At 42.8% G+C, this 18,659-nt stretch overlaps 1 protein-coding gene across 1 annotated transcript in view; it reads right to left on the reverse strand.

The window, feature by feature from the left end:
* Window positions 1–16,856, reverse strand: part of cnga1 (cyclic nucleotide gated channel subunit alpha 1) — a 35,438-nt gene extending 18,582 nt beyond the window's left edge. Inside the window, exon 1 of the mRNA XM_033034140.1 lies at window positions 16,693–16,856. Within this exon, the coding sequence (XP_032890031.1) occupies window positions 16,693–16,856 (164 nt within the window). The remainder of the gene's footprint in view (window positions 1–16,692) is intronic.
* Window positions 16,857–18,659: the final 1,803 nt, after the last annotated feature.

The following is an 18,659-nucleotide window of genomic DNA, read 5'->3' on the forward strand; positions in this document are numbered from 1 at the left end:
CCGCCTCCTCTCCCCCCCCCCCCCCACCTCTCCCTTCTCTCTCACCCCTTCTCTCCGCCTTGTCTCTCTCCTCTGTCTCCACCCGCAGGAGCGTCCCACAGTCACTGACCGCGATGCAACCGCCACCGACCCCAACCTCCACACCAGGGTGATTTCCCCCCTCCACACAGTGACCCAGCCGATGAGGCTGCTGTCACACAGTGACCCAACCGGTGGGACAATGTTCATGCTTTCACAGTGATGTGATGGACGCTGGGGTCTGAACCAATCGCTGACAAGTCCTGCCCCCACGGTAACGTCATGTCCGTTATTGGATGTTTCTGTTGAGCGGCAGTTGGTCATTTGGCCTGTAGGTGATGCGCCTTTCGGGTAGGTGGCATTTCGACAGAGCGGCCATTCGGTAAGTTTGCTTTTAGGCGACGCGGCTTTTCGGTTCGTTGGCTTTTAGGTGTCCCGCCCTTTCATTTAGTTTGCATTTAGTCGTCCCATCCTTTCGGTTAGTAGGCGTTTCGTCTTCGGACTCTTTCGGTTATTGACGTTTCAGCCTCGTTTCCATTTGGTTCTTTGGCTTCGACATTTGCTTCGGCTTCATGTCTGTCGGCGCCACGTCCGGGTACCAGTGATTTGGCCTCCACTGCCCTCTGTGGCAGGGAATTCCACAAATTCCCAACTCTCTGGGTGAAAAAGTTTTTCTCACAGTCTTAAATGGCCTCCCCTGTATTCTAAGACTGTGGCCCCTGGTTCTGGACTCGCCCAACATTGGGACCATTTTTCCTGCATCTAGCTTGTCCAGTCCTTTTATAATTTTATATGTTTCTATAAGGTCCCCCTCATCCTTCTAAACTCCAGTGAATACAAGCCTAGTCTTTCAATCTTTCCTCATATGACAGTACCCGCCATCCCAGGGATCAATCTCGTGAACCTACGCTGCACTGCCTCAATCTCAAGGATATCCTTCCTCAAATTAGAGACCAAAACTGTACATAATACTCCAGATGTGGTCTCACCAGAGCCCTATACAACTGCAGAACTTCATAACAAAACAATTGCTGACAAGGAAGGACGATATCTGGTCATGACAGGGGAAATACACAATACAACCTTAACTCTAGGTAATATATACGCACCCAATATAGACAACGCTTCATTATTCAAATGTCTTTGCCCTTATATCTGCTATATCTCAAATGAGCCTAATAATAAGAGGAGACTTTAACACTGTTTTGGATCCATATCTTGACAGATCATCCACCAAAAAGATCCCAAGGAACAATTCAAGCGAACTCCTAAATACGTTGCTCAAAAATATGAATCTTTCAGATGTATGGCGGATCGAGAACCCTGCTGGTAGAGACTACTCTTTTCACTCCTCAGGACATAACTCATACAGTAGAATCGATTACTCCTTGGTAGATACAAAATGAATGCCCTTTACAATAAATGATAAATATGACAATATTGGGATCTCAGATCACAGTCCTCTCACTTTTTTGCTGTACTTCGAAAACATGACCTCATCATATAGAACCTGGAGACTGAACCCGCAGCTACTAAACTGAAAAAGAGTTTTGTGAATATTTAAAAACCCTAATTAATATTTATTTTGAAACAAATGATATCCCAGAAACCACCCCTGCCACATTGTGGGAGCCATTTAATGCATATTTGAGGGGATGTGTAATCTCAATCGAAATTGCAAGAAAAAAAAACAATAAAATAAAAATAGAAGAATTAGAAAAACAGATCCAACAATTGGACAGGGAAAACGCACTCTCTCCCTCCCCTGATTTACATAGGAAAATAGCAAATTTGAGATATCAATATAATCAATAAATCTCTGCAAAAATAAGCAAGGCGTTTTTATACACCAAACAAGAATACTTCGAATTCAGAGACAGACCGCACAAATTATTGGCATGACAGCTAATAAAAATGAAGACCGCAATACATAAAATTAAGAGTAACAATGGAACAGCTCTAACAAAATCCAAAGACATAAATGATAGTTTCCTCCAGTTTTATTCCAGCCTATATATGCCCAGGTGCACCGCAAACTCCCCTGTCATGAATGACTTTCTTAATAAATGCAATCTCCCTAATTTGAGTGAAGAATAATGCAATGGTCTTAACTTTGATCTCCATGTTATAGAGATTCAAAAAGCCACCTCTCTTAAAACTGGTAAAGCACCAGGCCCAGATGGACTTCCAAGTGAATTATGCAAGAAATTTAATGATACTCTGACACTGTATATATATATAGAATGTATAGACAAGCACAATCGGACGGCACCCTATCACCAACACTAACTGAAGCAACAATTACAGTGATTCATAAGAAAGGAAAAGATGCCCAAGAAGCAAGTTCATATCGTCAGATCTCACTGCTAAATATCGATGGCAAGTATTTGCTAAAATCTTAGCCAATAGATTAAGCTCATTAATAAGTAAATTAATACACAAAATTCAAACGGGGTTCATACCTAATGGACAATCCACCTTTAACTTGAGACGTCTTTAATATCATGTACACAAAAAGAAAAGGAAACAACGACTTGGCTATACTAACGCTTGATGCAGAAAAAGCATTTGGACCAGATTGAATGGCCAGACTTATTCAAGCTCCTCAAGAGATGTAACTTGGGATACAACTTTATGGAATGGATTAAGCTTCTGTATAAAAATCCGACAGCACGAACTCTCACAAACCAAACCTTCTCATCTCCCTTTAATTTGTTCAGGGGATCAAGACAGGGCTGCCCCCTATCAGCATTAATATTTGCCCTTGCTATAGATCCTCTTGCTCAGAGTATTCGATTAGATCCCCGTATTCATGGTTACCACACGAAAGAGACTACAAATATAATATCTTTGTATGCGGATGATATCCTCCTGTACATAACGGAACCTCAAACCACTATTCCAGCGATACTGGAAAAAATTAATCTGTTTGGTACATTTTCAGGCTACAATATTAATTGGAATAAAAGTATACTGTTGCCAGTTCATACCATCCATCAGATACATTGGAGAATTTTCCTTTTTTTTTTAAAATTTGAAATATTTTTATTAGAAGTGTGTACAATAATAATAATATAAGACACGAATAACATATTACATTTCATGTACAACTTCTTATTTAAAATTTAATAGTAGAAAAAAAAAGGTAAGAAAAGCAAGAAATATAGAGAGAGAAAGTATTGTATAGCTCGAAAAAGAAAAGTAGCAGTGATGTGAACTCACCGAAAAGGAGTGGAAAAGAGAAAAGAGAGAGGAAAAAAAAGAAAGAAAAAGAAATTGAAAGGGATATGCCTCCTTCATATCTTTACCCACCTCTCACCCGGTTCTGAAAGACTTAATTTCTAAGGTTGTGTTGCACCACATGCTTGTAATAGATCGATAAATGGAGACCAAATCTTTATGAATTGGTCTGATTTGCCTGATAGGACGAATCTCATATCTTCAAGGTGTAACATTTCCGTCATGTTTGAGATCCACATTTTGAGCGTCGGTGTGGATGCGTTTTTCCAAAATTTAAGTATACGTTTTTTTGCCGTTATTAAGCCATAATTAAGTAGAGATTTTTGAAACGTAGTCAGCTTACATCCTTCTTCCGTTGCCCCAAAGATAATCAGTTCTGTATTGGGGTTCAATTTTATTTTAAATAATTTTGTGAAAATTCCAAAGATTTCCTTCCAAAATTTATGAAGTTTTATGCAAGAGACAAAAGAGTGTACTACTCTCTAGTGTACTTCCACTCTCTAGGCCCTCACCCCCTCATCTTCACCATGGGTGTCCAGTCACTCTACATCTCCATCCCCCACCAGGATGGCCTCAAAGCCCTCCGGTTCTTCCTCGACCAGAGGAGCAACCTATACCCAGCCACTGACTCTCTCCTCCGCCTAGCAGAGTTGGTCCTCACCCTCAACAACTTTACGTTTGACTCCTCCCATTTCCTCCAAACACAAGGCGTAGCTATGGGCACACGCATGGGCCCCAGCTACACCTGCCTCTTTGTCGGGTACGTTGAACAATCCTTGTTCAATACGTACCAGGGCCGCATCCCCGACCTCTACCTCCATTACATTGACGACTGGTCCACTTCACCACCAACTTCCATCCGGCACTCCAATACACCTGGACCATTTCCGACACTTCCCTACCATTCCTTGACCTCACCATCTCCATCGCAGGGGACAGACATCTGACCGACATACACTACAAACCAACTGACTCACATGGCTATCTGGACCACATGTCTTCCCACCCTGCCCCTTGTAAAGACTCCATCCCCAACTCCCAATTCCTCCGCCTACGCCGCATCTGTTCCCAGGATGAGACGTTCCACACCAGGGCATCGGAAATGTCCTCGTTCTTCAGGGAACGGGGATTCCCCTCCGCCACCATAGATGAGGCTCGCACCAGTGTCTCATCCATACCCCGCAACACTGCTCTCTCTCCCCATCCCCGCACTCGCAACAAGGGCAGAGTCCCCCTAGTCCTCACCTTTCACCCCACCAGCCGGCAAATACAACAAATAATCCTCCGCCATTTCCGCCACCTCCAACGTGACCCCCACCACTCGCCACATCTTCCCATCTCCCCCTATGTCTGCCTTCCGCAAAGACCGCTCCCTCCGCAACTCCCTTGTCAATTCTTCCCTTCCCTCCCGTACCACCCCCTCCCTGGGCACTTTCCGTTGCAACCGCAAGAAATGCAACACCTGTCCCTTCACCTCCCCCCTCGACTCCATTCAAGGACCCAAGCAGTCGTTCCAGGTGCGACAAAGGTTCACCTGTATCTCCTCCAACCTCATCTACTGCATCCGCTGCTCTAGATGTCAGCTGATTTACATCGGGGAGACTAAGCGGAGGTTGGGCGATTGTTTCGCCGAACACCTCCGCTCAGTCCGCAATAACCTACCTGAACTCCCGGTGGCTCAGCACTTCAACTCCCCCTCCCATTCCCAATCCGACCTCTCTGTCCTAGGTCTCCTCCATTGCCAGAGTGAGCAACACCGGAAATTGGAGGAACAGCACCTCATATTCCGCCTGGGTTGCTTGTGGCCGGTTGGCATGAACATTGAATTCTCCCAATTTTGCTAGCCCTTGCTGTCTCCTCCCCTTCCTTAACCCTCGAGCTGTCTCCTCCCATCCCCCCGCCTTCGGGCTCCTCCTCCTCCCTTTTTCCTTCCTTCTCCCCCCCACCCCCCATCAGTCTGAAGAAGGGTTTCGGCCCGAAACGTCGCCTATTTCCTTCGCTCCATAGATGCTGCTGCATCCGCTGAGTTTCTCCAGCATTTTTGTGTACCTTCGATCTTCCAGCATCTGCACTTCCTTCTTGAATACTATAGTAGCATTTTGAGATAGGCATTTATCACAGATGGGAGAAACATTTGTAAAACATTTATTCAGTTTGGTTTTCGAGTAATATAATCTGTGTAAAATTTATAATTGAATTAAGTTATGTCTTACATTAATCGGGTATTTATGTACATATAGCAAGTGTTTTTCCCATTTGTCTTTCGGAATTTTTACAGATAATTCTTGTTCCCAGTCTCTTTTAATTGTTTCTGTCGATGGTATTTCTATATTTAAAATAATGTTATACAAATATCATATTAGATTACTTGATTCCACATTTCTGTTCATTCCTTCATCTAATATATCTGCGGTTAGAGTTTGATATTCGTGTGTATTTTTTCAGATAATCTCGGATTTGAAGGCATTTGAAATATTGATTACTTTTCAGGTTATATTTTAATTGTAGTTGTTGAAATGATAAGAGGTTTCCAATTTCGTAAATGTCTCCAAGCATTTTGATTCCTATTTTTCCCCAATGGGTAAACGTTTTATCAATAATAGATGGTTTAAATGACGGATTACTTACTATTGGAGAGAGGAGCGATAGATTTCTTAATTTGAGAGTTAATTTTATTTGTTTCCAAATTCGTATTGAACTATGAATAATTGGATTCTTCTTGTATATTATATTGTTCAGTTTTATTAGGGAGAAAAGGATCGTTCCTATATTAAAAGGGGAGCAATCCTCTTTCTCCATTATTATCCAGTCTACTTGTTGAGCAGAGTTGTCCAACCAATGAATTACATTTTTAATATTCACTGCCCAATAGTAGTACAGAAAATTGGGAATTTTCCTTTCAGAGTAGCAACAGATAAATTTACCTATCTAGGGATTGGGGTTACAAAGTGTTACTCTTCCCTTCTACAGGACAATTTCCTTCCCTTATTAGAAAACTTAAAAAGCAAAATCCAATTCTGGAAAACTCTTCCAATTTCCTTACTCGGAAGAGTGAATACCATTAAAATGACCTTCTTACCCCAACTACTATATCTAATTCAGAACATTCCTATTTCTCTTACAAAAACATTTTTTAAGAGATTAAACTCAATAATAATACCTTTCTTGTGGAATTACAAAACTCATAGGATAAACAAAAATCAGCTCTACAAATCAAAAACTAAGGGCGGGCTTGCTCTTCCAAATTTCAGATTATATTACTGGGCCTCTGCCATCAAGTCCTTTGCTTTCTGGCTTGACACCTCAAACATCCCTCTGAATTGGCTAAAAATAGAACCTTGAAGATTGTCACCCATATTCAATAGGTGCCATCCCACTAGCTCCTACTTCAATTGATAAATCATATTATGGATTTAATCCTGTTATACACAATTTGATATGTATATGGAAGCGAATCAGAACCCATTTTGAACTTAAACCTACATCTCTCGCTTTGCCCAAAGCAAACAACCCCACATTCAAACCATCTAGTTTAGATAAGACTTTTTCTACATGGAGTGAATTAGGAATCCACAGTGTCAGAGACCTATATATCGATGGTACGTTTGCCACCTTTACACAGCTACGAAAGATACTTGAACTCCCAAATAGTAACTTCTTCAGATACTTGCAAATTGGGGATTATATACGAAAGCATCTGTCAGGATTTGAAGTTGAGAGGCAGTCTCAAATAGATGACTGCCTTAAAACATCACCATATAAAGACAAATTAATCTCCTATATGTATGATGTCCTTCTATCAATAACCTCTCCATTCTCTAGCAAGTATAAGATCAATTGGGAAAAAGACATAAATGTGCAAATACCAGATGAAATATGGGAGGAAAGCCTTAAACCTATACATAGGTGCTCAAACAATGCGAGACACTGCCTCAAACAGTTCAAAATTATACATATACTTCACTACTACAAGGCAAAAATATACAGTATATATCCAAATGTTTCTCCTACTTGTGATAAATGTCACTCCTCAGATGCTACTCTTTTTCATAAATTTGTATCGTGTCCTAAACTCACCTCTTTCTGGTCTGATATATTTAAGAATATCTCAGACATTCTTAACATCCCATTAAACCCAGAGCCCTTATTAATCATCTTTGGGGTATCTGAAACATCAAGGCAACTCACAACTGTTCAACGACAATTCCTCTCCTACTGTCTCATTACGGCAAAGAAACTACTGCTCATGTCATGGAAAAAATACAACAGCTCCCAATTCTAGAATGCGGCTTCATGACTTGACCAGTACATTACATTTAGAAAGAATAAGATATGTTCTAAAGGATAAAGTCAACCAATTTAATAAAATCTGGCAACCATTTATGTCATTTATTGCACAGAAGAATATTGACACATAACACAAACCTATCTACACTCTAAACCATCCATTTTAATGAAATTATGATAGAAGACAAGAGAGTTAGAAGCTTTGAAACAAGAGTCTTTACAAATAATTATTGCACTGAACTGCTCCCTATGTACTGTAATCGCCTTCTGCACTTTACTTATGTATTTATTTATTTTTATTTTTATTATTTCCCTTTTTCCTCACCCATTATTTATTTTTTTATTTTTTTATTTTTTTAAATCATGTTGTTTTTATAAACATGCCCGTCCATATTGTTTGTATAATACTCAAATGTTCTGTTTTGATATGTACATTCGGAAAAAATGAGCTTGGATATGGCAACATAATCTGTACCCATTTTTTGATCGCTCAATAAAAATCTAAATTAAAATATAAATAAATGGGGGAGGAATTTTCAATGGGGAATACCAATGTTTTCCTTAGGTCCTGCTGAAATTACTTTTCAACATTTGGAACAGCTTTCTCATTTAAAACAAACCAAACAGACCGACTGAAAGTCAAATGAGCCGCCAAGAAGCAGATGAAGAGTCAGTTCAACTTTGGGTGGAAATCAAGGTGGTTGGATAACATGGAGGAGGGAATGGGACTGCATTTTGTGGGAGCGAAACATGACGGTAAAACTGATAGTTCGGCTATCTCACAGCTCCAGGGACTTAGGCTTGATCATAAACATGTGCGCTGTCTGCATGTAATTCACACATACTCTGTGACTAGACACACAGTGCAGAAATAGGCTTTTTGGCCCACCATATCCATGCTAATCCTTTTGTCCATTTGCTCTTATGCCATCGGTTGGGTGCACCAGTTACCTCCCAAAGGTCTCAAAGATGTGCAGGTTGGTTAATTGTTAATTGCAAATTATCCCCTAGTCTAGGTGGAAGAAGAATCACAGTGTAGCTATTGGAAGGTGAGAAAGAATAAACCAGGGAAAGTATGGAGTATGGGTGGAATGGAAATGATGGGATTGCTCAGCTGGGAGCTGCCATGGACCTAATGGACTGAATGGTCTCCTTATAATTGATAATAAGTAATACTTAAAAAGTAAGGTCCTTTTGCACGGTGTTTAAAATGTAACTCGTAGGCCAGAGTTTCGATTTATACCACACATCTATTTCTTCGTACAACTATTTATTTTCAGGCAGACAAACAAATCATTTGAGAATGTAACAAGAGTTATTACTATTGCGGTCACTCAAGCTATGCAAGTTATATTGACTTGTTTTTAGGTTGGTAATATGCTGTAATATTAACTTCAACAGACTTTGGTCCAGGATACAGGTATAACTTTTACAAGACTTTGGAATCCTAGTTGCACTTAGCCACATGTTTGGGAAAATTGCAGTGACTCTGGAGAGGCATTTTCATTTCCCAAGGAGATGCTTAACATTTTCATGTTAGAAAGAGAGGGAGTGCTGCAATAACATAACTTTTCCTTCACTTATGGAGCCAATGCTATAATACCCAAATTAGATTTTAGGCATTCAATTTGAGAACAATTCAAATTAGATAATTGTGACCAGTGCTTGTATCTAATAATTAAGATACAACATTAAGACATCTTAAATTGAATTGATTTTACCACACTGTACCTGCTTTGTCCATTCTCCATCTGTTCGACTTCATCGCTTGCAGGGTGAACTGACACCTGGGGAATGCGGAATCCGGTGGTCCGGTGTGTATTAATCACAGCCGCCATTTTTATGAAAAAATGTATTCCTAAAAAGAAGCAAAGCAACAAACAATTTGAAATGGTGCTCAAGCCATGAATGTAGCACTCATAACTTTCAAGTCCACTCAATTGAGATGCATGACTGAGAGCTCTTCATTATAAAAAGCACCTGTTAGAATTTTTTGCACATGTATGGCATGCTGATGACACTGGCCTATATGTATGCAGTAGAAGAAGCAATATGCCATGGACAGCCATCTACTCACAGTCTTCAGATCAGAACTCTGCAGTTTTGACAAATCTGATCATGTGCAGTGGTAAATAATGAATTAATAAGAGTCAGAGGTGGATCCATGAACATTACCAGCTTCAATGATGTTGGATCTCTGCACTTGAGTGCAAAAGATAGGACTGAGAAATGGAAACTACTTTCCCCCAAGAATACTTAATAATTAATTTATCATCTAAGAAGATGCCTTAACTTGAAGCGATCCTTTCATACCTGCTTTGTCCATTCTACATCTGTGTGATTTCATCACCTGCGGGATGCTATGACACCTGGAGAATGCATAGGTAGCTCCAGCAAGTATTGTTCACACCTGCCACCTTGATAACAAGATTGATTCACCCTCGGCCTCCCTCTTGAGATCTTTACCATTGCACAATTTAATTCAGACAATTCATTTCAATTCACATCACATCAAGGAACAGATCAGTTTATTGCGTTCAACCAAGTGTAAGGGGTCCAGCCAGATTCTGGGTATCAGCCAGAATGTTTCTTGACAGCTACATTACTAACATTTCCCTGAGAGTGAGGAATGCCCATGTGTGCTGTTCAGGACAAATTCAATCTGGCCAGTGATTTTTCATGAGCCTACAATCAACCATCCAAAAATATTAGAAGATGTCATCTATAATGATGCCAAATGGAACTTAATCATCATTAACCTGCTCACCCGTGAACAATTATGCAGGTTAGGCTATTGACTTAATTACATCTTTGGTCGAAATCTGCACAAAAGAGCTGAATTCCATAGGTGAAATGAAGTAGACAATTCTCTACTTTTAGGCAGGGTGTGCCCCGAGTAAAATTGTTAATCATGCAGGAATCACATTAAACGCTCCAGTGACTTGAATCAATCATACTTAACACAAACAAAAATAGCTGGAGTAGTTCAATCATCAGAAAGACAAGATAACAGTTCTCATGGCAGTTTCCTGGCACTGAGCATCTTCAACTGTTCACAAAATACCATTAATTATTCCCATATATGTTTAATATATAAAAAAATAGTTGATGTCACAAAATTTATATTTACATTCAATTAAGACTGGAACTTTCCAATTCACTGCACTTTTATCAATCCAGTTATTGGAACAATTTTAGTTCACACCTTTATGTTTACATTGGGTTAAGAAGAACATTTTCTGGTTACACAAAACAGAAAATTATGGAAATAGTCAGCAGGACAGGCAGTATCTGCAATGAGAGAAACATAATTAACATGAGATTGATAACCTTTCATCAGTTTTGATTTTAAAAAGTTATTGAACTGAACCATTGATCAGTACTGTGAGGAAGGTCATTAACCTGAAACATTAACTATCTCCACGGATGTTGCCTGACCTGTTGAGTGTTTTCAGCAATTTAAATTTTATTTTATTTACAGGATTTGTTTTTTTTTGCTTTTTGCTCTTTTCTGCATTTTCTGGTTGTCTGTCTTGATGACATTGGTCTGCTCACGGTGTATTGGTAAAAATAATGGTGCATGAAGACATCTTTTTTAAACGAATGAGTGCTCCTAGGTATTCAACATGACGTCCATGCTGTGCACTTACAGTTGAGGAGCAAGTCATAACAGATATCATATTGGCGTTAGCATTTTCCCACATCCAGTGAATGATGGTCAGTAGTTTGCCGAGTAAGATATCTGTCAGTTTGCTTTGTTGAACTGACACTACTATTGCCATTTTGGAGTTCAGCCCTGTCTTTATTTCCCTTCCCTCTTATCCTCCACTGCTGAACACTATTGAAATTGACCATCCTTATAGGTTAGTTGCTGATTAATTTCTTCTGACTGCTGCTATGATCCTTTAGGTGTTGATCTAGCCGTCTCAAATTGCAAGTCTACAGTGTCTGGTGCGACATTTGTTCCTGAATCTTTACTCGACTCAGCCATTAGTGCCGAATCACTAATGCATAAACTACTCCCTGTGGAATATATCATGGCTGTGCAAAGGAGGGGAAGGCACACAGACCAGCACTGCTGTTAGATGAGGTGAGAGGAGAGAGGTAAATGTTCTGTGGGAAATTCAACATTTTGACTCAGCAATGGCCAACCTGGCTGGAAAAAATTCTAAGGACCGGATTCATTTGCATTTGGAAAAGTTGCAATTAATCAAAGATTAATTCATGGTTTTCTCAGGAGGAAATTCTGTTTGATCAATTTAGAAACACAGAAACATGGAAACATAGAAAATAGGTGCCATTCAACCCTTCAAGCCATTCAACCCTTCAAGCCAGCACCACCATTTAATATGATCATGGTTGATCATCCAGAATCAGTACCCCATTCCTGCTTTCTTCCCATATCCCTTGATTGCATAAGCCCAAAGAGCTATATCTAACTCTCTGCTGAATACATCAAAATTTGAATGATTTTTTTTGAGGAGATAACAAATTGTACTGACCAAAAGGTTTGAGTCCATGGGATCGGGAACAAGTTAAAATTTTGTGTCCAGAATTGACTTACTGATAGGAGGCAGACAATGATGATGAAGGTTTGTTCTTGTGATTAGAAGCCTGTTTGTGTACACATTAATAGTCTTATTACAATGTATGGACTATGGGATCCTTACTGTTTGTGTACACATTAATAGTCTTATTACAATGTATGGACTATGATTATTGAGTTAGCAGATACTATTAAAAAATGATAATGTTTTTGACAGTTAGACGAATAGTTGCAGGCTTCAGTTGATCTAAAAAACTTTAAAAAACTAAACAAACTAACTAATCATTTTGTCAGATGGGTAGAGTAATGACAGGGAAATTTAATCCTATTTTTTGCAAGATGGTGCATTTTGAAAACACGAATAAAAGTAGGACATACACAATGTAAGGTGGGTTCTTAGAAATAACTGAGAAACAGAAGAAGTTTGTTGTACAGGGTCAAGGAGCTCTGAAAGTAGACGAGATTGTAAAGAAAGCATATGAGATCCTTGAGCAAATAGTAAGCCACTGGAGGAATAATGGGTCAGGCAGCATCTATGGAGGGAATAATCAGATGATTTTTCAGGTCAGGTGGGTATATCATGGACGACCTGACTGTCACCACTGAATCAGTGCCAGGAGGCACGTGGATCCTGCAGGGGTTGGAGAAACTGATTGGATGGGCAAGGATGAGGTTTAAGCCAGGATAATCAAGGTCACTGGTGCTGAAGAAGGGCAAAGTCATGGACAGGTTCCGCTTCAGCATCGAAGGGTCACCAATCCCAACTGTCTCCGAAAGGCCAGTGAAGAGTCTTGGCAAGGTGTTTAACAGCAGCCTGAAGGATACAGCATCTGGCCAGGCAACCTGTCAGGAGTTGGGGAGCTGATTGAGAGCGGTGGACCGTTTGGGGCTTCCCGGCAAGTTCAAGGCATGGATTTACCAGCATGGTATCCTGCCAAGAATACTCTGGCCACTGCTTGTCTACGAAGTCCCAATCTCCATCGTAGAGAGATTGGAGAGGAAAGTCAGCTGCTTTCTCAGAAGGTGGCTGGGACTGCCCAGGAGCCTTAGCAGCATCGCCCTTTACGGAAATAACACCAAGCTCCAGCTGTCCCTGAAGTCCCTGGAGGAGGAGTTCAAGGTGACTCGGGCCAGAGAGGTGATGATGTACAGGGACTCCAGCGACCCCAAGGTGGCTCAAGCAGGGGTGGAGGTGAAAACTTGGAGGAAGTGGAGAGCCGGCGGAGTCATGCTGCAAGCAGAGCCTCGGATAGGCTACAGAGTCCAGGTGGGGGGAGTGACTCGGGAAAGAGCTGGTCTGGGAATCTTCCCATCTCCCCAGTTTGACAAGGCCAAGGGGAAGGAGAGGCGCAGGCTGGTCCAGGAGGAAGTGGGGGCAGTGGTGGAGGAGTGGAGGTCTACCAGAGTTGTTGGCCTGAGGCAGCAGGGAGCCTGGACAAGGTGAGAGCAGGCCATGGACCGAAAAGTCACATGGACTGAGCTCTGGCAGGTTTAACCACAGTGTATCAAGTTCCTGGTCCAGGCAGTGTATGATGTCCTGCCCAGCCCATCGAACCTCTTCATCTGGGGCAAAGCGGAATCTCCAGATTGCCCGCAATGCTCAGGCAAGGGGACGTTGGAACACATCCTGAGCTGTTGCCCAAAGGCACTTGGGCAGGGCCGGTACACCTGGCGTCACGACCAGGTTCTCAAACCCATTGCAGAAGCCATCAGCATGGGGATCAGCAGCTGTAGACGAGAACGCCCCACCACCCAGATGATCACCTTCGTGAAGGCCAGAATGCAGCTGCCAAGAACCACAGAAGCCAGGAATCTGGCAGGAAGCCTGGTGACTGCGCAGGACTGGCAGCTTTCCGTAGACCTGGTGAAACAGCTGAAGTTCCCACAGCACATTGCCACGACCACCCTGAGGCCAGATATCCTCCTGGTCTCAGAGGCGACCAAAAACATCATCTTGTTGGAACTGACAGTTTCATGGGAGAACCGTCTAGAGGAGGCTCACGAGAGGAAGTATGAAGAGCTGATCATAGACTGCCGTAAGCAGGGCTGGAAGGCAAGATGTATGCCCATCGAGGTTTGCTGCAGTGGTTTTACAGGGCAATCGCTCTACAAAGCTTTGAATGTATTGGGCATCAATGGGATGAAGAGGAGAAAGGCCATAAAGAACACCACAGAGGCAGCAGAGAAGTCCTCAAGATGGCTCTGGATCAGGAGAGGAGGTCCATGGGGAGGAGCGAATGCCACCTGAACACAAGTCGTGGTCTGATCAACCACGGCTGGGTCACCTGGGTGAGGGTGTCTGATGTTGAAAGACCCGAAACACCCAATGACTCCAGCTTACATCATTGATTATGTGTTCAGGAACCAATAGATGTATTTTTTATCAATATCCAAATATCATTTAAAAATAATGTAATTGTATATACGTTTCTTTGTATGATATCCATTTTATACTGTGGGAGAGATTTGTCATCATAATCATAATCATAATCATGCTTTATTAGCCAATTATGTTTTGCAACATACGAGGAATTTGATTTGCCTTACAGTCATACCGATAATAAGCAACAAAACACAAAAATACATTTTAACATAAACATCCACCACAGTGACTCCTCCACATTCCTCAATGTGATGGAAGACGAAAAAAAAGCTAAATCTCTCCGTTGATGGGACGATCATAGCTCCCGTAGTCTCTACCCGAGACTGCGAGCTCCTCGATGGTGAAATCCGCAGGCCACGGTTGGAGCGTCGATCCCAGGCAAGGGATCGTGGCTCCGATGGTAAGTCCTCGGCCCCGCGGTGGGGCTCAAAGTCAGTCTCGAGCAAGGCTGCCAGCTCCATGATGTTAGCCGGCAGAGCGACAGGAGATACGATCCGGAAAACAATCGCATCTCCGGCAAGGTAAGAGATTGAAAAAAAAAGTTTACCATCGACCTCCCCCCCCCCCCCCCCCCCCCCTCCACATAAAACAAACCAGAGAACATTAACACATACTTTTAAAACACACTAAAAATAACAAAAAAGACAGAAAGACAGACAGACTGTTGGCGAGGCTGCCATCGCCATAGAGTATCATGTAGTCATTTTGGGTGAAGCAGTGGTCCTGTTTAAAAAGGAACGTATAAGTTGTGAGCCTGGTTGTGAAGGTTGCAGCAGTGCTAAACATGTGAGAATATATTGGGCACACATGCCTGTGAGGTATGAGTTCAAATTGCTTAAGCCAATTAATAGGAATGTGTTGGCAATGCAATGAATTAGAGTCATAGAGTGATACAGTGTGGAAACAGGCCCTTCAGCCCAACTTGCCCACACCGGCCATCATGTCTCAGTTACACTAGACCCACTTGCCTGCTTGTGTTTGGTCTATATCCCTCCAAACCAGTCCTATCCAAGTGCCTGTCTAAATGGCCTGTCCCACTAACGCGACTTTTCAGCGACTGTCTTCGACCTTCAAGCTCGAAGGCACTCGCCTGAAAAACTTCGAGCTGGATCGATCGTCAGCGATGAAACCGCGAGCTGGATCAACCGACCGCAGATACACACACAAGCACATCGCAAAGGTGGGGGCCAGGGAAAGCGGGGAACGCTGTCTGAAATTCACACCCGCGATGAACAGGGAGGTAAAAGACGGCTTGCACAGTTACAATAAGTCCTTTAGAGAGCGCGGGGGGGGGGGGGGGGAGAGAAAGGAAGAGAGGAGAAGAGAGGGGAAGAGAAAGGGGGAGAGAAGGGGGGGGGAGAAGGAGTGGAGACACTTTTAAGAAGCCAGACAACTTTTAATAAAGTTTATCGGGCATTTAACATTACCGGTCGTTTTTTCTTGGTTCTGAAACTACAATGAGCCAATTAAAATGCTTGGTCAGCAAAGGAGATTGCCTACGGCTACCCTAAACTGCCTGTAACTAAATAGCGACCCAACTCCACTGCATTACGAGATCAAAAGAACCATGCCGACCAACTTTTACTCGCGGAAAATTTTTCAGCATGCTGAAAGATTTTCCTCGACCAAACTGAGGCCGCGAGTATGCGGGAACTTCCCTTGAGCATGAAGGAGAGTTAAGGGGCTGTCCCACTGCGGCGACCTAATCTGCAAGTTTAGAAGAGTTTGCCCTCGACTCAAACTCGCAGCATGGTCGACACGTGGTCCTAGGAGGTCCTATGAGGTCACTGGAACTCTCCTTCATGCTCGAGGGATGTTCCCGCAGATAAATAATTAAGTCCAACAAATGTTAAATAAAAAATGATGCAGTTTTACAATTTGGCAGGAACTCTATCCACAATGAACGTGTGCAAAATTTAAAATCCAAAATTGGATGCTGGAGACACCAAACTAGTAGCATAGTCTCATCAGAGCATGGAGCCAGAAAGCTATCAAGGTTCAAGGTTCAAGGTTTGTTTATTGTCACATGTACCAATTAAGGTACAGTGGAATTCATAATGCCATACAGCCATGCCAATAAAGAGCAACAAGACACCCAAATACATTTTAACATAAGCATCCACCACAGCGACTCCCCCACATTCCTCACGGTGATGGAAGGCAAAAAAAGTACAATCTTCTTCCCTTCTTTGTTCTCCCGCAGTCGGGGCACTCGAACCTTCTGTTGTCGGGGGCGATCTTGGCTCCCGCAACTGGTGGTTGAGCCCTCCGCATTCGGGCGATCAAGCTCCCGCATCGGGGGATCTCAGTTCCCCGCGCCGGGTGATTGGACTCCAGAGTCGGGGCTGGTCGAACCTCCTGCGACTTGGAGCTTCCCGACATTAAGCTCTACGCGATATTGTGAGTTCCTTAATGTTGAAATCCGCAGGCCCCACCAGTTGGAGCATCGATCCCAGGCAAGGTAAATCCACGGCCCCACCAGTGGGGTTTAAAGTCAGTCTCGAGCAAGGCCGCCAGCTCCATAATGTTAGGCCGCAGAGCAACTGGAGTTTCGATCCAGAAAACACTCGCATCTCCGGCAAAGTAAGAGATTCAGGCTTTGGGATCACCAATTTCAGGCAATTGATCTACAAAACAACCCACTCCATGCCTCCCCCTCCTCCCCTCAGCCTTTGTCCCCCTCTCCTCCCTGTGTCCCACATAAATACGCACCCACTTCACCCTTTCCCCGTCACTCCATCCCCTTCCACCTATATTACTTCCTCTGACTTCACATTTCGCGCCTCTTCTATGCTTATCTCACACTTTGTGTCTTTTCATCTTTGGCCTTTGTCCAACCATCTGTCAATCAACCCCCAGCCCCCCCCCCCTCCCTCCCCCCACCTTGTATTCATCAATCACTTGCCAGACTTTGTTCCGTCCCTCATCTTTCTTCCAGCTTCCTCTCCATCCCCCAAACCCCCGATTACTATCAGCCTGAAGAATGGTCCCAACCCAAAACATCACCTATCCATATTCTCCATCGATGCTACCTGATCTAGTGTGTTACTGCAGAACTTTGTGTCCATTTTTAAGTGTCCATGTGCATTTTCTGCTATTGCAATATGTTCCTTTTAAGGGGCTGTCCCACTGCGACGACCTAATCTGCGAGTTTAGAAGAGTTTGCCATCGACTCAAACTCGCAGCATGGTCGACACGTGGTCTTAGGAGGTCCTATGAGGTCACTGGAACTCTCCTTCATGCTCGAGGGAAGTTCCCAAATACTCGCGGCCTCAGCTAAATCACAGAAAATTTTGCAGCATGTTGAAAAATTTTCCGCAAGTAAAAATTGGTCGGCATGGTTCTTTTTAACTCGTAGTGCAGTGGAGTGGGGTCGCTATTTAGTTACAGGCAGGCGAGGGCAGCCGTAGGCAATCTCCTTTAATGAGCTCATTGGAGTTTTCAGGACCAAGGAAAACCGACCGGTAGGTAAAATGCCCGCTAAACTTTATTATACCCTTCTTCCCCCCCCCCCTTCTTCCCCTCCCCCCCTTCTCTCCCCTTCTCTCCCCTTCTCTCCCCTCCCCCTCCACGCTCTCTAAAGAACTTACCGTACACTTTGCAGCCGTCTTTTACCTTGCTCTTCATTGCGGGTGTGAATTTCAGACAGCGCTCCCCCGCTTTCCCTGGCCCCCGCCTTTGCGATGTGTTTGTGAGTGTGTGTATGTGCGGTCGGTCGATCCAGCTCGCGGTTTCATCGCTGACGGTCGATCCAGATCAAGGTTTTCCAGGCGAGTGCCCTCGAGCTTGAAGGTCGAAGACACTCTTCTGAACTCGCAGACAGCCCCTTTAGCACAGATTCCTCACCTAGATTGTTTTATTCTCTTTGTAGACCAACAGTTTTGTTTAAGAAATTTGCGTTCAATGTTCAATCTTCAAGACCAGAGCTCGTTTAGTTAAACAATTCAAAAGCAAAATATTTAGAATGCTATCAATCTGAAATAAAGAATAAATTCAAGTCAATGTAAGATCAGTGAACTAAAACATTAGTTCTCTCCACCTTTTCATGGATGCTGCTTGATGTACTCACACTTTTTAGTCCTTTAACTAAATGAAATAAATGTTCCACTTCGTAATGATCCTGCAACTTAAATGGAGACTATCGGGACTCCCAGAAAAATAGCAGAAGCTGGTGTTTTCTGTCAC

This window comes from Amblyraja radiata, chromosome 1 (assembly GCF_010909765.2).
Source record: "Amblyraja radiata isolate CabotCenter1 chromosome 1, sAmbRad1.1.pri, whole genome shotgun sequence".
Lineage (NCBI taxonomy): Eukaryota > Metazoa > Chordata > Chondrichthyes > Rajiformes > Rajidae > Amblyraja > Amblyraja radiata.